Genomic DNA, 25,923 nt, shown 5'->3' with positions numbered 1-25,923 from the left:
AGTATTGGGTAGTGGTAGGTTCAAACTATCCACCTTTGGGTTGCACTGCACCTCCCTATCCTACTAGGCCACCAGAGCTCCTTACTTGTGATCTGTTGTCTCTCTCTACTTCAATAATAGTTTAGAATAATTCATAAAACTCATGCCAAGTACTATATTCAGGATTACAAGCTTATTACAGCAGAAAGGATACAGATGAAGAGGCACGTGGAGCAAGGATGAGGTGGGCGACCAACAAGAAGCTTCCATGGGCCCTCTGGTGGCCTGTCTGTAGGGAGTTAAGTTGTTAACCCCCCAAACTGGTGAGTATTTGGTGATTTAAATCCACTAGCAGCTCTGAGAGAGAAAGAATCTACAACGATTATAATTTACAAGTTTGGAAACCTGATAGAGGGCTTGGAAGTGGAGTATCTTCCCACATTGCTGTCTACTACCAACAGACAGCTCTGGTGGTCCAATGGGTAGGGAGTTACACTGACAACCCAAAGGTGGGCAGTTCAAATCCACCAGCTGCTCCTCAGGAGAAAGATGGGCAATCTCTTCATCTACAATTTATAGCCTCTGAAAACTCACTGGAGGGTCACCTATGAGTCAGTTCTGACTCGATGGCAGCGAGATACTGTTTTTAGTTTACGGAACGTCACATCCAGAGCTTTTATTGGAGGCTCTTCATGTTGACATGACTGATTGAATCATGTCCTCCTCTGAGGTCAGCTGATGTCCTTCTGGTCTCACCTGAGTCACCTCATTAGCATAACCTATAGTTCTGGACCCCAGGTTTTAGAGAATCAGGAACTAATGTCAAATTCTTGGGTAAATTCTTTACACTCTATGGAGTCAAGCCCAGTTTTAAGGAGTAGAAAGGCACACATTACCGTTTTATGAGGGGTGGGGCAAAGGACAAAATCATATTGCAAAAGGGTATAATAGGGCAGGACGGAATGTGTAACTCTTTTCTTTCTTTCGTGCCACCTACTTCAATCATATCTTGCCAGGGGCAACATTTCTTAGAGCAAACGTCTTGTGGCTGCCATGAGCTCGTGCTCCGTAGACCTTCAATCAGAGAGCAGTAATTGACCATGGCCCCAGCTGCTGTGCTCTGAAGCCATGGCTGCTCTGGCACGGAGGCCACGTGCCAATGGCTGGGCCTGGCAGAGACACTAAGACAAGCTTATTCCTGTTTTCTGACAGCTAGTTGACTTTGGCTAAAGGACTTCCCAGCGACCTTGCCAAACCTTCCTTAACCTACACAGCACCAGGCAGGACATGCCCTCCCACTTTCCCTTCACTCAGAATCTGACCTGCACAGTGGCCTGATGACTCTCCTAGACTCACCCAGCTTTCTCTCCATGTTCTCCTACAGAGACACTGAATCCTGTCCTGACATCTGCTTCACAGAGGACCTAGACTCACACGAGTGCAGTTCCTTGAATCTTCTATTCTATCACCTCTCTCTGACCAAACTGTGCTGCCTTCTACCTTCCTTCCGCAGCTTCTCTTCGTGGCAGCTGAAATGGGCTCTGAGCTTGGCAAGTGTGGAGCACGTCTGACAGCAAGGATGGCCTGGGGATGCTGAGAATGATGGGATTTGCTTCCTGGAAAGACCCTTCCCTGAGGTGTAACCAAATCTCCATGATGTCTCTCAAGTGCAGATCACCTGTATTTCAGGAGCACTGGATTTGGAGCATTTTCATTCTTGCCTCAATGGCCTATATGGCTATTTAATAATTACTGTTAGTTGCTGTCAAGTTGACTCCAAGTCAAGCTCAGAATGGCACAAAGCAAGAAAATGGGTTCATCCAGGCACAATTATTTATTGTCTGTATTGGTGTCATTGTACAGTTTTGTGAGCTCTGTTATGAAATACCCAGCCCCATGGAGGGTTGGGAGTCTTGAGGAAGCTAGGGAATCACAACATCCAAAGGCTCTAGAGTCATGGAGCCAGACACTTCGGCTCTCCAGATGCATGCCTGTGCCCTTGACATTTGGTGTTGTTTTCCTAAGTATGTGCTTGAAAGACCACTGTCCTCCCTCTCTGACATCTGACCATGGTGTCTCCCCCATCCATTCCACATTGGCCAACATTCTCTCTCCCTCGCCCACAAACAGCTTGTGAAACACTTTAAACCAAGTGCCTGGCCATTTACAACCAGGGCTGGTGGGTTGTCCCTGAACCTTACTGCTTCCAACAGGCTGGGTTCCTTTCATCACCAGCTCATGAAAGCCACAGGGCCTCCTCAGCCAGTGCCAGGCCCACCCGAGAGCCTGCAGGGAACAGCAAGGACAGTGAGGGCCCCATCTTCCTCATAGAGAGGTTGGCCTTTCCATGGCCAACACCCTGCAATGACCACATCCAGGCTGACTCTTCTCCCTGCACTTCTGCCAATGCACAAACTCAGAAGGCAGGACCTCGCTGAGAACTCCCTTGAAGGAACATGTGTAGTCAGAGCCTGCTGTTCTTGTTGCTATTTTGTTTTCTAAAAACCTGCTTCTGTGCTTGCACTTTGTCAAATTAATAACCCCGATCTGGCATGGTTTGGGATGGAGGAGGAAGCAAGGATGGGAGGATGCTGGGTGAAGAGGGGTCAGGTTTTCTCAGCACCTGCACCATGCAGAGGAGCCCAGGGGCACACTGGCTGGGTGTTGGAGAAGACTTCAAGTTCCCATCTGATGAGGAAGGACCTCATTCCGTCCTTCCTCACTGCCAGGCAATAGCGCAGTGCTAGAAGTCTCTCAGGCTGTCTCTCTCAAGCCCAGAAGAGGGACTTGAATGTTGTTTAGGATTCTCTTCAGTTAATCCACTAACTGACTTAGTGCAGGCCTTCCATGCTGAGAGCTTATCGTAGCAGAACTCTATCGGGGCTGCCTGGACAGTTTGAGCCTGGGAATGGGATTTCTCTGTCTAGTCCTGGCAGCAGCTAACCTGCTGTCCTGAGATGTCGTGCATCTAACAGCCCAGGACAAATCCTCAAACTCAACTATAAAAGACACAAAAATTTAAAATGAACAAAGGATTTTGAATATAAATTTCTAAAAAAAAAGATAAGTAAATGGCCAAAAAGACATGAAAGAAAGCATTCTCAGCATCATTACTCACTAGGCAAATGTACGTTAAAACCAGAACAGAAGTATCATTCCACCTTGGCTGTTAACTGAAAAGCTGCAGGTTCAAATCCACCCAATGGCTCGGTGGAAGAAATACTTAGAAATCTACTTCCTTAAAGAATGCAGCTAAGAAAACCCTATGTGGCAATCTGCTGTATCACATGGGGTTAGTAGGAGTCAGAAGTGACTCAGTGACACTCCAATAACAATATGAAGTGCAGTCTATACACTCAACACACACATAGGGGACTATACAGGAAGCTATAATGTAGACTGAATAGATGGGCACTGAAAGGAAAGAGTGGAAAGGTTTGTGATAGCACAGTCCTCTCCCAATCTAGGTACCCAGAGATCTTACTCTTCGACCCTCAGAGCCAAACACTGGGACCTTCTTCCACCTCTAAGGACAAGACAATAAAGAGCAGAGCATCCAAGACAGATACCAAATTCATTCTTTAAAGAGATAGAAAAGGCAACTGGAAGATTTATTTGGAGAGGAAAGAGACCTCAAATGAATAATAAGAAAAGCACTTCTAAAAAAAAAAAAAAAAGAAAAGCACTTCTGAAAAACAAGAATGAAATGGGAGGCACAGGACTCCTTGATCTCAAAACATACCACAGCTGTAATAACCAAAACAGCATGGTACTGATACAATGACAGGCACATAGACTAATGGAACAGAATCAAGAACCCAGAAATTAACCCATCTCTCTATGGCCAGCTAATATTCAACAAGGAAACAAAACTTATCAAATGGGGAAATGGCAAGTTTTTCAACAAATGGTGCTAGCAAAACTGGACTGCTACCTGCAGAAAGCTGAAGCAGGATGCAAACCTCTCATCATGCACAAAAATAAATCCAAGGTGACCAAAGACTTGTGAGTAAAGCCCCAAACCATAAGCATCATCAGAGAGAAAGTGGGACCAAACTTAGAAAGCCTAACCCAAGGCATAAAACAGCTGACAAATACAGCCAGAAATACACAACCAAGAAAGGATAAACTTGATGAATGAGACCATCTAAAAATTAAATCCTTGTGTGCATCAAAAAAATTTTCCAATATGGTGAAAAGAAAGTCTACTGGCTGGGAAAAACATTTGGCAATACCATCTCAGACAAGGGTCTTTTAACAAAAGTTTATAGAATACTACAGGGCCTCCACAAGAAAAAGAGAGCTAACCCAATTACAAAATGGGCAAGAGCCAGACTTTTCACAGAGGAAGACATTGAGTGGCCAAAAGATACATGATGAAATGCTTCAAATTACTGGTAATAAGAAAGATGCAAATTAAAACTGCAATGAGATACCATCTCACCCCAGTGGCAAAGTTTAACAGGACAGCAAGCCATAAATGTTGAAGAGGATGTGGAGAGATAGGAACTCTTATACATTGTTGGTGGGGCTATAAAATGGTACAACCACTCTGGAAGGCAGTTTGGCATTTCCTCAAAGAGTTTAACATAGAAATTCCATATGATCCAGCTATTCCACTGCTAGGATTAGACCCCGAGAAAATGAGAACTGAGACACAAACAGATTTGTACACCAATGTTCATAGTAGCATTAGTCACCATTGAAAGAACATGGAAACAGCCCAAATGTCCAACCACAATCAAATGGGTTGAGAAATTGTGGTACATTCACATGATGGAATACTACACAGTATTCAGGAGCAACGATTTCTAAAATTACCACATAGTTTGGGAGAAACTGTAGAGGATTATGCTGAGTGAACTCAGTCTCATAAGAACAAAGACTGCCCAATACCATTATTGTAGAAATAGACAACTAGTAAAATGTGTATGAGGATCCAAGGTGGGGAGGGTGGGAGCAGCAGGGTGAGGACGGTCCAGGGGGAGACCATAGGATCCTACAATTTTTACAGGTGGAAGTAGGGGTTGGTAAAGGAAATAGGAAAGATCTGGTGAGGATCTGGAAAGACAGGGTAATTGCGAGTATAGTTCAATGATGATTAATTTTGTAAAACATAATAAATGGAAATTATTGTATGAAACACAATGTGAATGAAGGAAATGTGAAACAATGTATACAAACTTTGGAAGCAAATCAATACAAAATAATTTTTTTTAAAAAGAGGTAGGAACATGTAGAAAAGCAGGAACTAGGAAAGGAATTTCCCAGAATGCACTAGAAGCACATAAAGAGTGCTAGCACAGAATAAGATTTTCAAAGTAAATCAAAAGACTGTTGCAGATTAAATTATGTTCCCCCCCCCAAATACACACTGTACATACAGCCTAACCTCTGTGTCTATGCTTATAATCTCATTTGGGAATGGGTTGCCTTTGTTATTTTAATGAGGCAGGTTTAGTGTAGGGTGTATTTTGAGTCAGTCTCTTGAGAAAGAAAAGAGCTTGAACATCATTAACAGTAATAACAACAATAATTTACAAGTGGATACATAGATAAATATGTAAGCTGAGCTAGTGTGGGATGGTATATATCCATATGTATGTGTGCGCATATGTGTGTATGGCAAAGGATGTTTCTATTATGTATTTATACATGCTGCAAATGTATTCACAGAATGTCTGTAGTAGAACACTAGACAGCAAAAGTATGAAAACATCTTGGACATAACCAAACAGCTTGTGGGATAGAGTCAATGGGCGTGGGGGCCTTGTTTTTGTTGTTAGGCGCCATCAAGTTGAGGATGACTCACAGTGACCCTGTGAACAACAGATCTGAGTCCTGTCTTATCCTGTGTCATCCTCACCATCCCTGAAGTACTTGAGCCCATTGCTACAGTTACCCTGTCAATCCATCTCATGAGGGGTCTTCCTCTCTTTCTCTGACCCTCCACCCTTCCAAGCATGATATCCTTTCCCAAAGTAGAGCCTCTGCTCACAACATGTCCAAAGTATGAGAAATGAAGCTTTGCCACCCTTGCCTCCCAGGAACACTCTGGATGCACCTCTTCAAAAAATATCTGTTCATTTATTTTGGCAGTCAATGGAATATTCAGTATTCTTCTCCAGCACCACAGTTCTAAGGCATCAATAATTCTGTTGTCCTTATTCACTGACCAGCTGTCAGATACATAGCAAGAAATGGAAAGGATCATGGCCTGAATCAGATGCACCTTCGTTTTCAAACTGACATCATTGCTCCTCAGTAATTTGGAGAGGAGGTCCCTGACAGTAGGCATTCTCAAAGCAATGTATTTTCTGATCTCCTGACTGCTGGTACCAAAGGTGTTGATTGTGGATCCCAGCAAGACGAAATCATTTACTGTTTCAATCCTTGCCTAGGATCATAGTTTTAAGGAGAATCTAGATCAACTGGGTCATCTAGGTCAAACGAGTCCACAAAGTCAATATTCTACATCCCAAATTTGGTGAGTAGTGACTAGGGTTTTAATAGCTAGCAAGTATCTGTGTAAGATGAAACTCTCTCCATCAAGAGCAAAGAAGAGTGAAGAAAATAAAAGATTCAAGGAAACAATTAGTTCAAAGGACAATTGACCATGTGAACAATAGTCTCAACAAGACTGAGAAGAACCAGACTGAATGCCACTACTGACTACTCTGATTGAGTGGAAGATAAATGAAGTACAAAATCCAAAATCTTAATTAAGACTAGATTTACTAAACTGATAGAGACTGGTGGAACCCTTGAGACTGCAGCCCTAAGATGCCTTTCAAACCTGGAACTGAGCAAATCCCTTGGGGTCACCTTCCAACCAATTAATAGTATTATAAAGTGAACAATAGCACCTGTGAGAAACAAAATCCTCCCCCAGAATAATATGAGACCAAAAGTTAGCATCTGCCAATCCCCCCAAAAAAGTTCAGAAAGCATGACAGAGCAGGAAACAAATATGAATGGAAATGAGGGAACTCGGGAAAAGCAGAAATGAAATGTTATATAGAGAAAGCTACAACTAATGGTACAAAACAAAATGTTGACTGGGAAAACTAATATGAGCTATAGACATTTAAGTAAGCCACAATAATTCTTTTTTTTTTTTTTAGAAAAAAAAAAAGCTAATTGAAGAAAACAGAGAGAATTTACCAGAATTATATTAAAGTATTTGGTAGAAGGTAGAATTTGTTATTATACCCTTGGAAATCTAGAGGATAAGATTTCTAAACAAAGTCATAAAGAAGCCACACGGTTCTTTACACTTAGAATAAACTATGAGAGGAAGGAGATGGACTTTGAAGTGTACAAAATGAAAACAGAATTTAAAAGACTTGGAAAATTCTGTTGTACAAAATATGGACAAATGTCTTAGAATGTTCTCCAAGGTCATGGCCACTCACCTTTTGTCAAAGAGATTATTAAGCCTGTGACTGACAGATCAAACCAACTACCACATCAGAAAACTAATCGGCCTGGGCTGATAAGGACAGAGAAAGAAAAAAAAAAAAAGTAAAGAACAATCTGCTTCTTAGAATTGTACAGGAAGGAAATAGACCAAAATAAACTACATCTGTTGTTCTCCAATAAAAGAAAGGACCATCCCTGGAGCAGCTTGGAGACCAGCAGAGCTGTAGAAAGAGCATAGGAAAGAGGTCCTTTTGGATTTCAAAGGGTAAAGCCATAACCTTCTGGATCTTAAAGCATACAGCCCTCTAGATTTCAAAGACCAGGGTCTTTGTCAACTCAATTCTGGAATATGAGGATGCCATTAAAGTAACCAAGGAATAGGGCCACCACCCAAAGCTGAGGGGTCATGGCTGCCATGACCCTGGGGTAGAAGAATGGGGCTCAAGGGTCCAGTTGCTATTGAAAGGAACCAGGAGGATGAGACTGTCAAAACCTGAGGCAGTGAGGTTGTTATCTCACAGGATAACAGAGGATAAGCAGAGCTGAAGCCCAGGGCTGAGAAGCTTCCACTCAGAATTCAAAAACCACGGCCAATATCCAGAGTCTAGAGGGTGGGCCTGTTTACACAGATGTTCTCAGAGGAGAGAGGATTATTTTCAAACCTTGGAAGCTAATCTAATTTGTTCTGCTGGTTTTAGACTTTACTGGTACCTGTTATCCCTTCTTTCCCCTCCTATTTGTAATTTCTCCCAATTGTAATAGAATTGTCTACACTGCGCCTGTTCCATCATTATACTGTGGAAACAGATCATTTATATTCCACATTTTGCCCCAGGATGGAATATGCCTAAAGTCTCATCCATATTTGACTTAGATGATTTAGAAGATGAACTAGGAATTGATTTAAGACTTTCAGGTTGATGCAAGGGGGTGAGTGTGTTTAGTATGTGGCAAGAATTTGGATTTTGGGTGTAGAATGTTATGGATTGAATTATGATCCCCTAGGACATGTGTTTAAAAAATCCTAACCTCTATGCTTTTGTTTCTCTATCTTTCCCTTTAACATGGCAGTTTTGATACACAACAAATGGTCATTCTAACGTAGGTAGTCAGTGAAACACAATTGTTTTCACATTTCTATCCTGGAGGTCACATGCAGTGGCTCCACTCTAGAAGCTGGTTTCTCACCTCTTGATGAGGGTCACGTAAGGAATGTTTTGGGGTCTGTCTTGGTATGTGTTTGGTTTGAGTTATTCGTCTTTCCCTCCACAAGCAGATGTCAGCTGGCTGGACTTTTGCTTGCCCATTTTAGCCAACAAGGACCCAAGGGTGGAGGGAATACTTACTTGGTTTATCATAGTCAACAGCATTTGTTGAGTGTGTCTTTAAAATTCTAGAGTTATGGCCCGCAGTCCTTGGAGCCAAATTTATTGCGCTAGCATTAACATTCTTTAAGTGGTACAGCAAGTTTGTCTATTTGCTGTACTGGATAAGTTGGATTGCTGTGATGCTGAACACTTCAGAAAGACAGGCAATACCATAGTACCATAGTCGTGTCAAGTGCCATAATGGTTACCCATCATGAACAGTGTTTGGAGAGCTTCCAGATTGATGCAGGTTTGGAAGCAGGAGTGGCATCCACTTCCTAAACCAGGTGCCTCTATAAACTCTATCAACATAAAAAAGAATGTTAATTGTAGAACGGAGTTCAGGTCTTTTTTTCATAGGGTCGCTATGAGTCGTTTTCCACCTGATGTCTGTTAACTACTACTAAATGAGACTAGTGTTCTATTTTGGAGGAACATTATTCTATTTTGTACATCACTCTTTGCCAGTTTACCATACGGAGATAATCTAGGTTTGCTGTGATGCTGAACCTTGTGCCACTGGGGTGTGAAATGCCATAATGGTTTCCCAATGTGGACAGTGTTTGGTTGAGCTCCCAGTTATAAAACAGTTTTGGAAGCAAGAGTGGCTTCCACTTCCTAAACCACATGCCTATGGAAACTATATGAACTTGGAGAAACCACAATAGTTATAGAAAAGGCATTAGGTCTTTTGTTCATGGAATTGCTCAAAGTCATGCTTGACTTGATGGCAAACAACAACATGCTGGTGTCTATAATCCCATTTGGAAATGGGTTGTCTTTATTTTATTGCTGAGGGAAGATTAGTATAGAGTGTATCCTCAATCAATCTCTTTCGAGGTAGAAAAGAGACTAAATAAGTAAGTAAAAGAAACAGGAATGGGGAAAACCTGATACCAAAACACAGGGAGTTCTACAAGGAACCAGGACACAGAAGCTGAGGAGACAATAGGTTTTCTCTAAGAAAGAGAGAAAAATCTTCTGAGAGATGGTATTCAGGATAAGGATTTCTAGACATCTAAACTATGTCGTCATTGTTGTTGTTGTTGTGTGCCATGGAGTTGGAACTGATTCATAGATGATGCTCTAGTGAGTTTTCAGAGGTTGTAAATCACACAGGAGATTTCTCATCTTTTTCCCGTGTAACAGCAGATCTGAACCACCTGCCTTTGGGTTACTAACGCTAGACCACCAGATCTCTTGCCTAAATCAAGAGAAAACAAATTTCTATTTGTTAAAAGCCATTCCGTAATACAACTCACAATTCAATTCATTACAGTCAAAATGGAACAAACTCATAGCTGATCCTTAAGCAGATTTTTGGAAGCCTGTAAATCATACTGAAGATCCTCAGGGCCCAGACTTCTCTTCACAGAGGGTGGATTCCATGTATGCATATCATGATGTGAGAATCAGATCCTCAATCCCCATAGCAACCATCCCTGCTCATCTAAGAGATTCTAAGGGCCTTGGGTGCTTGGGAATAGGGTGGGAACCAAGTAGTCAAAGCCATTCTGACTATATCAAGGATCCAGAGAATTAGGGTAATAATGGGAAAATTTACTGAAGAAACCATTACAAAGTTAGAATCTCAAGGGATAGCACAAAACCTCAGAGCCAGTAAAAATGAGGCCATTGGTGGGAGAAGTTTCTGAAACCAGAACCTGGAATAGAGAGTACTGCTTGGAGGAGACTGCCATGGTGGTGTAGCATATAGTATATTGGATTGCTAATCAAAAGGTCAGCATTTCAAACCCACCGGCCTCTCTAAGGGAAAAAGATGGGCAGTCTACTTTACATTGTTTGAAAACCTATGGATGATCATTGTATGTTGGTCACTGTAAGTTGGACTCCAAACAATGAGTTGGGTTTGGTCTTTCGGTTTGATTTAGCCCTTATAGTACTAGAGACCTTTGGAGAGTGGAGGGACATCTAGCTGGCAGTAGTCACATAAATACTTCTAGCCCACCATCCCCATCTCTCCAGTTTCCTGTCCATTTAGGTTACCCATATAAGTCAATTTCCTGGGACACAGGGCAGGCTGGGAGAGATGGGAAATTGATTTAGGAGGCCAAATGGCATGTGCTCTCAATACAGTTTATTCATCTCATACTTGATGCAACAACTGATTCCTCAGCATGATACTGGGCCCGTACCTGGAAGTACAGAGACAGTCACAAGCATAATAAAGGACGTTGTGTTCTATTGCTTTCTCTGAAAGGCCTGACCAGTGCAAACAGATAAATACTTGGCTGCTAGCTGAAAGGTTGACTCCAGAGGTGCCTCAGGAGACAGACATGGTGGTGATCTACTTTCAAAAGGTCACTGCCTTGAAAACTCAATAAACTGGAGACTGGCTGTTGGAAACCACAGAGATGAGGTGAAATGGGAATTACTAATCTTTTGGCTTTGGGGGAAGCCCCCCCACACACACAAAAAAAAAAAACCCAACCAAAACCCAACACCAAACATTTAGTAGAATGACAATACCACTTTAAAAAGGCTTGATAACCCACATCACAAAGCATTTTGTTTTTAAATAATGGAGAATAGATTTAGGGTGTCTGCTGGCGTGGTGGTTAAAGGACCCAACTGCTAACTGAAAGGTCAACATTTGAGCCCACCAGTCATTGCCTCCATGGGAAACGTCTGCTTCCTTTAAGATTCACCACCTTAAAAACTCAAGAAGGCTATCTCTACTGTGCTGTATGTTATTGTTTGCCATCGAATAGGAACCAGCTCAAAGCAGGTTTTCAGAGGTTGTACATTGCATGGGAGGAGATTGTTCATCTTTCTCTAATAGAGCAGCTGGTGGATTCGAACCATCTGCCTTTAGGCTGGCTATGCAATTCCTTACCTAACTAGGCCAGCAGAGGCTGACTCCAACTCTGCCCTATAAGTCAGAATCAATAATGGGGAGGGGGGGGAAATGAACAAATACTGAGACAAGAGCAGGCCAAAATAAACAAATTAGCTTGTATCTCACTTGTGTCTGTGTTTTCCCTCTTTGTTTTATGTGCAATTAAGTTGTGTAAGGTGAATTAGATGGTTTGTTTGGTTTTAAGTAAGTACTTTGCTTGATTTATTCATAGTACCAGCAGTTTGTTTCTCTAGGAGTTCCCAGTTGCTCATCCTAAATCTCAAGCATCTATTATAAGTGCTAACTAACAGAATGTTTGGCCACTAGTGGCAATAAATAAAGAAAAGGCACAGCCCAGAGAGGGTCTAACAAGTCCCAGCGGTACTTTTCACCAACAGAGATGAACATTCCAGAGAAGGGAACAAAATAAAAACACATTTTTAAGAGAGTAAGAAATTGGAGAGGAGAGATAACAAAAAAAAAAGGAAATTGTTGTTGTTATTATGTGTCATCGAGTCACCTTTAACATATAGCGACCCTAAGTACAACAGGTCTGCCCTGTCCTACTATGTACAGAAGACTGACCTGTCCTGAGCCCGTCTCACTGACTCCAACACATCTACTCCAGTTACTATATGAATCTATCTCATCTGAGGACTTCCTCTCCTGCACTGTCCCTCCACCCTTCCCAGCATGAAAATGAGAAGGAAAATAAAAGAATAATGAAAGGAAAACCTATGGATGAAATAAGATGACTCACTTCTGAGAATATATCTGAGAAACTAAAGGGTCATGTGGCATAGGTGAGGTGAAATGCCCAGCACAAGTTTCAAAATGAAAATACCTGAAGGTGAACTTGGTACAAGTCACAGGGTTGTCATTGATGTCTTCCACAAGGAAAGTTATCTGGACACGATTTTCCTGGCCCCCTTGGGGTCTATCCTTCACCAGGACTTCCAGAGAAATGGTGGGATTTTGTCTTAATTCATGAGCATCTCGGTCCAGCCTGCTGGCCACTTGGATTGAACCAGTTACTGAGAAGACAAAGATTAGAACATACCCTTTTGGAGAGAGAAGAAGAGGAGGGGGATGGAGACAGAGAAAACCGGAAAAGAACATTCTAATAGGAGGGCTGGCTTGCAAAGAGAATATTATATATATATAAAATCTAGCTTTTAAAAAGTTCACATTAAGTTCCTGAATTAGGTATTTCTTGTGGTATCAGAACTGCCTATCTTAGAGTTATTCACCTTTAACTTCAGTTGTGGTCCTCTGGAAGAAGCCCTGCCCCAGAGTTGCCTGAACTGGTAGACACCTGATTCTGGCTTGACCCAAAGATTCAACACCGTGAGCTGGGAATCAGAAACTGAGTTGGGTTACCAGTGGAGCTGTCAAAGGTCAAAGGTGTACAGGTCAAAGTTATAGTCTAGTTGATGAAGCCCTTGGAGGTGCCTATGTTCTGAGCATTTGTCTCTTTCTTATGAGATATCCAGTAGCCTTTTGATATAGTCCTTTGTCTTTAAAAATATCCACTTCCACCCCCTTAGGTTGAGTTGCATTAGTTTCTGTTGCTTGAAACAAAAGAATCTTAATAAACATGCTCCAAAAAGTACTTCTTAAAAGTTCAACTCGCAAATACAGGGCAACCATAATTCTAAACCCCGGGCGGAGGACCATAATGTTAGAGCACTAGGAGATTTTCAGCTACTGCCTTTTTCCGGCCTTCCCTGCACATAGGTATCCTTTGTCTGAAAGCCTACAGAGCAAATTTCTGAGATTGTTCATTAATACCACCCATGACCACCATTTGCCATCGAATCATGGAAAATTCATGAAAAGCTCCTTTGTGTTAAAGCTTGAATATGGTCTATCAATGGGTTATCAATGGCCATTTTTAAAAATGCAGATCCCCAGACCTTTTCCCCAGGCACATCTCGGAGAGCCTGAAGTTCCAAATTTCTGGTTCGCAATTGAACATGTTAAACATTCACACTACTAAGAAACTCATCTTTAAGGCTGCTGTTGTTAGGTATCTTCTTGTTGATTTTTAGACTCATAGTGACCCCAGGTAACAGTAGAACTGTCTCATAGAGTTGACATAAATGCATTGTGAGATCTTTCTCCTGTGGAGCCACTGGTTGGATTCAAATCACCAAACTTTTGGTTAGCAGCTGGGTTTGTCTCACCAAGTCTTCCTTCTCCAGTACTATTATTGTTAAGTGTCATCAAGTCCCCTGCAACTCATAGTGACTTTATGTACAATAGCTCTGAAACCTGCCCTATTCTGTGCCAGTCTCACCAACACTGACACACCAACCCCCATTGCCCCAGTTACTGTATTCAATCCATCTCATCTGGGGTCTTTCTCTCTTGAGCTGTCCTTCCACCTTTCCAAGCATGATGTCCTTCTCCAAAGACTGGTTTTTCCTGGCCTCATGCCCAAAGAATGTGAGATGGAGCTTCAAAATTATTGCCTCCAAGGAGCAACTTGGTTTTACCCTCTCCAAGGCAGACCTGTTTGTTCCCTAGGTATGTTCAAGACTCTTCTCCAGAACCACAAATCAAAGGCATTGATTCTTCTTCTGTCATCCTTAGCCACTGTCCAGCTCTCTGATGCATACATAGCAAGTAACTGCCAAGACCACGGCTTGGATCAGGTGCACTTTAGTCTTAGCAAAATCTTCAAGGAACATCATCTCAGGGGGAAGATCCTTTTGCTTTGTAGCATCATTATTCTAAGTGAAGTCTTTTTTGTGATATGACCAGGATTTAGGTAGATAGTACAGTCTAGTAGCAATTAAGAAGGTGGACTCTGGAGTCAGGTGGCTTAGTTTAGTATCAGCCTCATAACTCATGAGCTTTAAGACCTTGGTCAAGTCATCGGATCTGCATGACTTTTCCTAATCCTCAGTTTCCTCATCTGTAAAATGTGGCTGATGCTACTTCAGTGAGTTCTTGTGCTGATTTGAGATAGAATGTCTGTGAATCATTCAGTACAATTTGTGGAAGCCCTCAGTGAAAAATGGCTGTTTTGACTAGAAACTCCAGTCTTCTCTGCAGATAGGAAATAAACTCAGAGTTGTTTGTGTGTTGTTGTGTATTGTGTACTGTTGAGTCAGAAGCAAACCACAGCTGATCCTCCAGTGGGTTTTCAGTTAATTGCACAGGAGGAAATTGCCCATCCTTCTCCCCCAGAGCAGCTGGAGGCCTCAAACTGTGTGCCTTCAGGATTGCAGCACAGCTTCTTGCCACTAGGTCACCAGTGACAGAAAAAATGAAGTACAGCAACTCAGCAGATCAACCCAGACCTGCACTGTACACTTTGGTGACACTTATTATGTGGTTATTATTTAGCACCTGAAATGTGACTAGCTTGAATTAATTTAAGCTGAACATTAAAACAAACAAACAAGCAACACCCAAAACCAAACCAAACATCTTGGCACAAACAAGTAAATAATCTTTCTTTCTATATAAACTTTATGTTTAAATTCTATTTTGAATCGCTCACTCATTGCTATCGAGTCATAAAGGACTTGTAGCTCCACTGGGTTTCTGAGGCAGTAATTGCGTGTGAAGAGACAGCCCATCTTTTTTCTGAGGAGCTGAGGGTGGGTGTAATTTATGAGAGATGCGTGGCCTTTGGGTTAACAGCAGGACACCTTATGGACTAGGCCACCAGAACTCCTTGACAGTTTGGATCCCTAGCTGATCCTCCAGTAGGTTTTAGGAGGCTGTAAATCACACGGGAGGAGACTGTCCATCTTCTAAGGAATAAGTGGTGGATTTGAACTGCCAGCAGCACAGCCTCCTCACAGACTCTGCCACCAGAACTCCCTGATATTTTGGATATGTTGGGTTCAATAGAATTCATTTCACCTGTTTCTTTTTCATATTCTCATCATGGCTACCAGCCATTCTAAAATGCTATCTGTGGTCTCCAGTGCATTTCTATCAGGTACTGCTAGTATAGATCTTCTCTTCAAAAGACCCCGGGGTATCTTCAGGATAGTTAACCTTTCAGCATTACATATTACCTTTCTCAAAGGTGAAGGGTCGCCTTGCTGACAATACTAGGTCCCACTCAGTGTCCCCAGCCCCACACCAGCTGCTTTAATAAGGCTGTTAACCCAATTTAGCAGGCTGGTGGTGCAATGGTTAAGTCATCTACTACAAATGGGAAGGCTGATGAATGACATCTACCCAGTTCAGAAGGAGGAAGACCTGGCAACAGCTCCTATAAAATTACAGTCTAGAAAACTCTAGGTTTTTTTCACTCTGTCGCATAGGGTTACTTTGAGCCAATATTGACTCAGTAACACTTAACAACTTTACTCTAGTAACCAATAATGGGCACTTAGACAATCTTGCCCCTCACCCAGAGATATAGAATATATTTGCACAACAATCCAATTGGCTGCATTAGAAAATGCATGTTGTACGTGTGTGACTTACGCTGATTTATCATAAAATAGCTGTTAGCAGTAGTGATGCTGTAGAGGAGGTGGCTGGTGAAACCCTCGTCATCAGGATCCTTGGCTGTGATATTGGCCACAATGGTCCCTGGGCTCAGCTCCTCCAGAATCGCATATACTCGCTTTGGGCTGGAACACAAATACAGCAGACACAGCTAATTTTCAGGGCACCAGAGGGTGGAGTCTGGAAGGTGGGTATTTTGGTTACTGCTAAATATAGCACGGAGCTGTTTAAGTCGCATCAGCATGCTCAGAGGGAGAACTGCCGCAGCTGAAAGAAGAGTCTGGCTTTGTGTTTTCAGAAACCAGCTCTCTTACAAAGATGCAAGAGAGTGGCACGCTGTGCTTGCTAAGATTAACATCAGGCTGTGGTCTCCAGCTCCCTGTACTCCTGGTGCTGGGTAAGAGCAGACTTGGGTTTAATATCTTTTAAAATAAAGATCATTAGGCAGTCTAACTATCTTCACTGTGCAAAATGTCTCTAAATTAAAAAAAAAAAACAAAACAACAAACCTCCACCCAGTGATAACAGGCAGGACTACAGGTTCTGCACCCTCCCTGCTCCCCCAGTCCACATCCTGTGGCTACCACCAGAAGCTGAATAAATGACAAACCTTCTATAGTCTAATGCCTCTGTTGGCTTTTTAGTCTGTCCTTGTCTTCTTTGGGTTTTTTGCCCGAGGAGACAGAATCTACGCACAGAAGTATGCACCTTCTAGAGTTGCATTATTCATGAGGTCAGCTCTCTGATCGGAGAAGAAGTCCCCTTGGCAGAAGACAACATTAGAACGCTGTCCTCCACGGGTGACTTCTTACACGCTAACCCCCTTCAGCAGCTGACTCATCTTCTCAGATCCCTACTGCCTTTGGAGGCGCAGACAATAATAAGACAGGTAATTGGGTAAATTGAGTAATTTTGAATGCACCAAGGGAAGCTTATTGTTTAAAGTAACTCTGCAGGAAATCCTTTTGCTGAAGGAAAATCATTTCAGTAGGGCAAATCGTCACCTCTAATTTATCAGTTAAGGAGCCCTAGCTGCGCGGCTGCTCTGGAAAGGTTAGATGTTTGAGCCCATGGCCACTCTGTGGGAGAAAAGACACGTGATTTGTTCCCAGAAAGATTACAGCATAGAAAACTGTATGGGGATGATTCTATGCCATCACATGGGGTCACTGTGAATCAGAATTGACCTGATGGTACTGACTATCCCTCCATGGACTGATGAGAAAACAAGCACGTCTGTCAGGGAGGAAGAATAACCAGGGTGCCTTAGAGGCGAAGATGCTGAGACTTGATCTCTCATACTTCGGGGAGGTTGTGAGGATGGGGCAAACTTTGGAAGAAGACATCATGCTGATAAAGGCAAAGGGTCAGAGATAGAGGAAGATCTTCAGTAAGAGGGGCTGACACAGTAACCATAGTAATGAGTTTGAGCATTTCAGGATGGTGAGGATGGCAAGCACAGGGCAAACATCGGATCTGTTGTTCATAGGATCACTTGAGAACATCTAACGACAACTTAACAGTTCCCTAAGTTTAGATTTTCCCACACAACAATTTAACAGTTCCCTAAGTTTAGATTTTCCCACACAAGACCATCTTTGATGGCACACACCATTAACATTCTTGGCTGCTAACAGAAAGATTGGAGGTTTAAGTCCACCCAGAGCTGCCTGGAAAGATCTGTTTCCAAAAAAAAAAAAAAAGCAGCCACTGAAAGATGTTTTAGAGAACACTTGGAATGGACTCTATGATAGCTGATTAAATAGCTTTTACAATACCATCACTCAGGTCTAAATCACTGTATTCACTTTCATGAGGAAGGGGTAATTCAAGAAGGAACTTCAAATACTCACTAGAATTCCAGAGAAGGACTAAGAGGATCTGCCCCTCCATCCTCATGAGTCAGAAGCCAGCAGAAAAAGGCTGCTTCCTGCTCTTTCCAACAAGTGCTCCCCTGGGAGCCTGGGCTGAGCCCCCAATGCTAATGAGGTAATTGTTGACCTGGTCCCCATCTCTCCCCTCAAGTCTCTTGCATAGATGCTCATCTGCTTCCAACCCTCTCCCCACAGGAGGTGATCTCCTGTCATTTCATGCCACAGTTGGGGGTGGGGGGATGAGGGTGGGGGTGGGGGTAGGGATAGTAATAATTTGCTGAGCCCGAAAGGACGTCCCAGTGAGCTGGGCCTCTCCCCACCTGGAATCCCACTGAAAGAGGCCTGCTAAGCTACTATTCCTGCTAAGCTAAGTTCCTGGTACACCAAGTGACTGGTTTCCTCTATAGTGGGCCACGTCATGCTGCCCATTGATGGGTCCAGGAGTAGACACAGTGGGAGGAAGGGGTCTGCTGAGGGCCAAGGAGGTGAGGGTGGCAGTCTCCCAAACTTGAGCCAGAGGAATAACACATGGCACTCAAGGGACTGGGCTCAGCCTTCACATTCATTCTGTGAGAACTTTTGTTTTGATGGATGCTATTTGTTGTTGTTGGCTATGTACACAATAGACCATACCTCAGTTTAACAAGTTCTACCAGTAGTGGATAGTGTTTGCTTGAGCTTCCCGATTAAAACGAGCCTGGAAGCAGGAGTGGCATCCACTTCTGAAATGGCTTGACTCGGAAACTCTATGAACAGTGCTTTAGGTCTTTCACTCATAGGGTCGCTATGAGTCGTCTACGACTCAACGGAACCTAACAATAACAACGACAACACAGAGAGAGCTATGTTTGCCTAGTGGACAGAAAGTTATGCTACCAAGCCCGAGGTGGGTGATTTTAACCTGCAGCCCTCAGGCCGGGTTCAATTTGTTTTCCTGTCAAACATTCTAGGTGGTATAGCACTGGTCTGTGAGTTGCTGCACAGAGATAACTCATGGTTGCTGTGATGCTAAATACTGGGACACTGATGTGCCAAATATGATAATGCTTACCCATGGTGGATGGTGTTGGCTGGAGCTTCCCGACTAAAACAAGCCTGGAAGCAGGAGCAGCATCCACTTCCGAAAATGGCTTGCCTCTGGAAACTCTATGAATAGTGCTCAGGCATTTCATTCATAGGGTCACTATGAGTTGTCTACGACTCGATAGCACCTAACAACAACAACACGTCAGTAGCATGATTATATTATTCAAGTTGTGTAACCATTTCTACTCTCATTTTCCAATTTTTTCTTGACCATTAGCATAAACCACTAATTTTCCCACCTAATCTGTCAAGTTTCAATTAGATATTGAATTCCATATAGATAATTCCATAACCTTTTAATGACTCATGGTACATATACCTCTCACCACTATTTTCTACCTCTTAAGTTTCTTGGGAAGCTATTACTCTACAGACAGAACCTACTACCGCCTGGTAGGGACTTTTGCAGCTGGGAAAATCTGAAGAAACAGTTCTTATCCCATCGATACTACCGCCAGAGTCTACTTGACATATATGTGTCCCACATGTTGTTGTTGTTAGGTGCCATCAAGTAGAATACAACTCATAGAGAGACTCCATGAACAAAAGATCTGAAACTAGTTCTGTCCTGAGCCATCCTCACACTTCCTGACATACAAGAGTTCATTGCAGCAGCCACCGTGTCAATCCACCTGGTTGAGAGTCTTCTCCCTTGCGACCCTCCACCCTTCCCAGCATCATGTCCTTCTCCAAGGAGTAGCACCTCCTAGCACTATGTCCAAAGTATGTGAGGTGAAGCCTCATCATTCTTGCCTCCAAAAAGCATTCTGGCTGCACCCTCTCCAAGACGTATCTGTTTGTTCTCTTAGCTATCCATGGGATGTTCAGTGCTCTTCTCCAACACTACAGCTCAAAGGCATCAATTCTTTTTCTGTCATCCTTATTCATTGTCCTATTCTTGGATGCATAGCTAGTAATTGGAAAGACCATGGCCTGAATCAGACACATAATTGTATCAAAATCCACATTACATCAAAAACTTTCCCCTTGGTTTTTGCATGCTTCCAATTATTGAAAATACATGGTGTCAACAACATCTTTCATCATAAAATACCCCTCACAGTTAACAGCAATCCAAAACACAGTGAAACCAGGGTGAGGCAGCCAACCCAACAGGACAACTGCTACCACTTACATCCCCATGTAGTTCCCCCTGTACCGTCAAATCTCCAGAGTTGATGCGGCAGACAAGGCCAATGGCAGTACCCATGGAAAGGGCTGTAAGCTCTAGGTGGCTGTAGGCAGCTCTGTGACTATGAACGAGTATTCAGTAAGTGCATAAAATATGCAGGAGACAGGACTAGACACTGGATGGTAAACTCTCATTGCTGTCGAGTCTGAGCCAATTTATAGCTGACCCTCCAGCATGTTTTCAGAGGCTGTAAATGGCACAGGAGGAGATTACCTTTCTTCTCTTGTGGAGCAGCTGGTGGATTTGAATCGTTTGCCTTTTGTCCTGGCAGCACAGTTCCTTACCGCTAAGCCACCAGAGCTCCCTCATAGTGAACCAAATAATAGGTCAGCTTAATTGGTTAGTACACTAGTAAGGAATGTCTGCCTTCAACATCACACTTTTAAAAAGCTCTCTATACGGGATCATATTGGAAACAACAGTGTGAAACATCAGATGGGAAGTGTAAGGGCAGTGAGCTGAGGTTAATTGGAGAGGAACAATTCTGAAAAAGGCAGCAAAAGTGGTTGTACAACTGGAAGAATGGAATTAACGTGACTGATCGGCACATGTTGTGGAATTTGGTGTATGTTTTGCTATACATACTTTCAAAAACAATAAATAGTGGTAAACACTGTGCGTACATACAGATACAAGCCAGACACCAACTTACATTTTTTTATTAAAGATCCAGTGGGAATCTAGGAAGACAAGGTAATGGTGGGCCTGGTTCAGTGTTGATTAATTTTATAAAATATAATGAATAGGAAGGATTGTGTGAAACACAGTGTGAATGAGGGATAGCAGGAAACACAGTATGTTCAAATTTTGTAAGCAAACAATATTTTTAAAAGTATATTTTTTACAAAATAAGAATAATACCAGAATCCTAGAGTATGCCTCAGGAGTCCACAAGGCCCATTCTTAGAGGGCATCGAACTAAACAGACATTTGCCACCACATAGGCATAAAATGGTTAGCAAGTCACACAGGTGACACCCTCTGTCTGGGGGATGAAGCCGAATAGGTTTATATCAAAGGAAACTCGAGAACAAGAGAATCACAGGCAGGTTTCCGGTACCCTTACAATCAGCTGGGGTCAGACTCTCTTTCTACTCAGGTCAAATGCTTTATTTTGGAAGACTCAATCCCAAACAGGTGCTTTTGAAAGTTCTGACCCCTGGGAAAACTATTATGTTTTCCCTTTGTGATCCCATTAACCTGATTTCCCACCTCACAGTCCTGGAGTGTAAGGGGCCGTCGCAGATCACAACCGCTCCAGGCTGCATCCATCAGCCTTCTCTCAGGGTTACTGATGAATCAGCAGTGACGCACAGGCCACTGCTTGACCCTGCATCCAGGCTGGGATGTCACAGCTATTTATAACCCGCTTGGACGGTGCCCCAGGAGAAATCCATCAGCATAAATGCACTCTGCCAGCCTTCCGAGTGGAACCTGGTCACAGCAGTGTCGGGAAGCCTTTCTCACAGGCTTATTTGCTGCTCCTTTTTCCCGAAGCATATGGGCTGGTGTTGGCATCAGTTAGTAGCTGATGATCAGTTAGTAACTTCCAGAAGTTTCCCACTTGTGGTGTGTTTGCCGAGCAGTCCTGGGGATAACCTGGGAGCAGGGCAGCCTTACCTCCCAGTCTCAGAACATTGTGCAAGCATTTTATCTAGCTGATCCCTAAGTGGTGCAAATGGATAAACCACTCAGCTCCTAAGGGAAAGCTTAGTGGTTTGAGTCCACTTAGAGACTCCTCAGAAGACAGGCTTTGGTGATCTACTTCTAAAAACTCAATCCTTGAAATCCCCATGGAGTACAGTTCTGCTCTGACAAGCATGGGTCAGTCACGATGAGACAATATCAAGTCAATGGCAACCCTCCAACTTCCCAGGATGATGTCCTTCTCCTAGGACTAGCCTCTCCTGACAACATGCCCAAAGTTAGATGAGATGAAGCTTTATCATCTTTGCCTCCAAGGAACATTCTGGCTGCACCTTCTCGCTCTGTGCTCTGTGTCTGACTGTGGGGGTTTTTGGCAGGGTATCTGATGCTGAATTTGCTCAGAGCAATTAATGCAGCTACCCCATGGGCAAGTGATTTTGCCTTCTTCCTGAGTACTGACTGGTTCCACAGGTCAGTTGTCAGTTCAGAATCCATCTCCCCTTTCTAAACTCACCTTGATCCTAAATCCACAGCAACATCTACAACAGGCTTGGGTCTCCCTTTGTGTCTAGATCAATGTCCCTCCCACCAGATGAACCTTCCCTTGTACAGGACCTACGAGCAGCCTGACAACAGCTCCTCACCCAGGTCCACTGTGGTCACAAGCCCCGCAGAGCACCCAGCAGTGGGCAGGCACCTCAGACCAGAAACACTATCTGAAGAGCCCTCTCCTCAGTCAAAGGATGGCATTCTTAGAGAGGGCTTCATGGAATCTTGCCTGGCGACGTGCACTCCTGGATTCTCCTGTTATTAGTGCTGAACACTTTGTTCTAGGTTTCCAGTTGCCTTAGAGTCCGTGCTGACGTCTGGTGACCCCACGTGTGTGGGAACAGAGCTGCTCCAGAGTGTCCATGGTTGTGACCTTTTGGAAGCCGGTCACCATGTAATTTTTTTTTCCTGGGGTTCTTCTGAGTGGACTTGAACCTCCAATGTTTTGGTTAGCAGCCAGGTGCATTAACAGTTTGCGCCAGCCAGGGCAAACTGTTAATTCTGATGAAACTAAATTAATTTAATAATGAAAGTATCAGACTTATATTCACCCTCAGCACACACCCAGTGACACACTAAACACCAGGCCCCCACTCCTCTCCCCACCGTACATAACTTCATGGCGGCTGTGAATGTGGGGGTAGAGGAACATGCAGACAGAAGGTGGGAAATTGAAGCTCAAAGGCTGGATAAAGGACTCTGAAGATCTTTTCTCCTCAGAGTCTTTTATCTCCTTTCTCTCCTTTCACAGTCTGAGGACACTCAGCTGCCTAAGGAAGCGAGCCTGGAGCTCCAGAGGCCTGCATGCCCTCGGGCCTACCTGGTAAAGCGAGGGATTTCGTCGTTGATGTTCACAATGTTCACCTGGAGCGCTGTGGAGACGTTGAGGCCTTGGCTATCTCTCACTTCCACGATGAGATAGTGGCTGTCAGGGAAATAGTCCGAGTGGGAGAATCAGGCTTTACTGACATTACCTCAAAATGTGTTGGCAGCAGTAAGGAGAGGTGATTTCTACTGTCTACCCAACTTCATATACTCTTTCAGGGGTCAGACCTGCTAAGTCCTCTCTTCTCTAATTCCCTAAAGCCCCCTGCTCCAGTCAGGCTACCTTCCATGGACCCCACACCTCACGATGCCCTTACTAGCTACTGCACACACCCCATCTCCTTCATTTCTCACAACATCCCTGCAAGGCAGAAATCACACGCAGGCGAGGACACTGAGGCAACAGTGTATTAACTGTCCCAGTCCTCACGGCCAGGAGCCCTGGTGGCACAGCAGTTAAAGAATTCAGCAGCAAATCAATAGTTTAGCAGTTTGGCTCCACAAAATGCCATGTGGGAAGGATGAGGCAGCCTTCTTCTGTAAAGACTGGAAACTCTCTGACGAAGTTCTCCTACAGAGCCAGTATGAGTCGGAATCAACTCAATGGCAGTGCGTTTGTTTGTTTTATGGCTTTTGTGCTCCCAGGATTTCATTTTACTTGGATCCATAATTACTATGGGAGCAGCAGCCAAGAAGTAAAAAATGAGCTGCATTGGGGAAATATGGTAGCAAGGACCTTACTGTGACACTGACTTGTCAAATGCATTAATGATTACCTATGGCAGACAGTGTTTGGTGGAGCTCCCTGACTAAAACAAGCTCGGAAGCAGGAGTGGCATCCACTTCTGAAATAGCTTGCCTCTGAAAACCCTATGAACCTGGAGAGAGGATGAAGGTCAGACAAGTGCTGAGGACTTTCATTCATAGTGTCACTATGAGTCGCTTAGAGCTCCACAGCACTTAACAACAACAAGGATGTCATATTAAAGACTAAGGTGTACCTGACTCCAGTCATGGCATTTCCCATTGCTTTCTAGGCATGTGAAAGTTGGGCAATGAATAAGGAAGACTATAGAAGTGATGCCTTTGATTTGTTCTGTTGGTGAAGAGGACTGAATATCCCACGGACTGCCCAAAAAACAAAAAACGTGTCTTAGAGAAAGTGCAAGTAGGGTGCTCCTTAGAGGCAAGAATAGTGAAATGTGGTTTTATATACTTTGAGCATGTCGTCAGGAGGGTCTAGTCCTTGGGAAAAGACAGCATGCTGGAAAAGGTGGAGGGTTAGAGAAAGAAAGGAAAACTCTCAGAAAGATGGATTGGCACAGTGACTGCAGCAATGGGCTAAGCGGAGATAATGATGAGAATGGGAGAGAATGGGTTAATGGGGGAGATGACGGTGCCGGCGCAGGACGGGGCTAGATCCAGATCTGTTGTTCGTAGGGTTGCTATGAGTTGTAGTCAACTTTGCTCGCACACAACAGTGCTCACAACAGGGTGAAGCCAGGATTCCAACCTGGTTAACTCCAAGGCCTGTTTTCACCCTAAACCCTGGCCTTTCCTCATCTCTTTCCTCAGGGGCCTGTTGGTATCCACCCTGATGCCTTACTGTTTGCAGCCATTTGGCTCTGGCAACTGACATGGATTCAGAGCTGCCTCCCCTCAGGCCGGGCATCTGAGGAAGGTCCTCAGACAATCTGGAGCCCTTCCCAACATGCAGCCGCCCGAAGTCGAAAACGACTCAGTGGTATCGGTTTGCTTTTATTCTTCTTTTACTTTGGTTCTTGTTAAATATTCTCCATTTCTCTTTGAGCGTCCCACTCTCTAAACATAGAGGGACAATAAACCCCTCAGAACACTCTAGCTGCACCCATGTCTCTCACTGGGCCAGTTACTTTGTGCTTTCCACCTGACAGTACTTCAGGCAAGGGTGTGCCAGGACTACCTGTTGTTTCCCGCCTCAAAGTCAAATTCTTCTGTAGAGAAGAGGGAACCATCAGCAGACAGTCTAAAGCTCTTTGAGGGAGAAATCAGGGAATACTGAAAAACAAGACAAAGGAGAGAATCATCAAAGAAAAAAATTAATAACAGGCATCTTACTCTGAAGTTTAGAATATTTTTCTTACCCATTCCATAGGGAGTTGAGATATAAACCCAAAGGCAGCACCTCCCTGGCAGTTCGAATCCATCAGTGGCTCCCCGGGAGAAAGATGAGTAATCACCTCCTGTGAAATTTACTGCCTTCAAAAACCCACTGGAGGGTCAGCTATGAGTTGGTACTGACATGATCTATAACGAATTCCTAACTCCAAATTAACCCTGCCAGAATTTTTTCATCCAAAATTGCTAATTGTTTCTGCCTTGTTGCAAACCAGGTTTAGTAATGTAAATTTTAAAAGATCTTATGACTGCAGGTGGGTGGAAGGAGAGAGACCACCCAGTGACTTGGTATCAGTTGATATCAGTAAAAAGAGAGTTTAACCCACCATGTTAAGTTGTGGTGGTGGTTGTTATGTTCCATCAAGTTGCTTGTGACTCATAGTGATCTATGTACATCAGCTCTGAACCCTGCTGTATCCTGAACCAACCTCATTGTCTCTGACACACCTACTCCCATTACCCCAGTCACTGCGTCAATCCATTTCA

General features: G+C 43.5%; 1 protein-coding gene across 1 annotated transcript in view; it reads right to left on the bottom strand.

Annotated features, from left to right (window-relative positions):
• Positions 1-25,923, bottom strand: part of CDHR3 (cadherin-related family member 3) — a 96,901-nt gene that overhangs the window by 31,907 nt on the left and 39,071 nt on the right. The window contains exons 6-9 of the mRNA XM_006882685.1: positions 25,223-25,317; positions 23,276-23,380; positions 16,084-16,232; positions 12,473-12,662 (exon numbers count right to left, since the gene is read on the bottom strand). Coding sequence (XP_006882747.1) covers positions 12,473-12,662; positions 16,084-16,232; positions 23,276-23,380; positions 25,223-25,317 — 539 coding nt within the window. The remainder of the gene's footprint in view (positions 1-12,472; positions 12,663-16,083; positions 16,233-23,275; positions 23,381-25,222; positions 25,318-25,923) is intronic.

Source organism: Elephantulus edwardii, unplaced genomic scaffold (genome assembly GCF_000299155.1).
Source record: "Elephantulus edwardii isolate Elephantulus edwardi_28Jun2011 unplaced genomic scaffold, EleEdw1.0 scaffold00022, whole genome shotgun sequence".
In the NCBI taxonomy this organism is placed as follows: domain Eukaryota; kingdom Metazoa; phylum Chordata; class Mammalia; order Macroscelidea; family Macroscelididae; genus Elephantulus; species Elephantulus edwardii.
The sequence above is the reverse complement of the archived record's forward strand: the minus strand, read 5'-3'. Positions and strand labels throughout refer to the sequence as shown.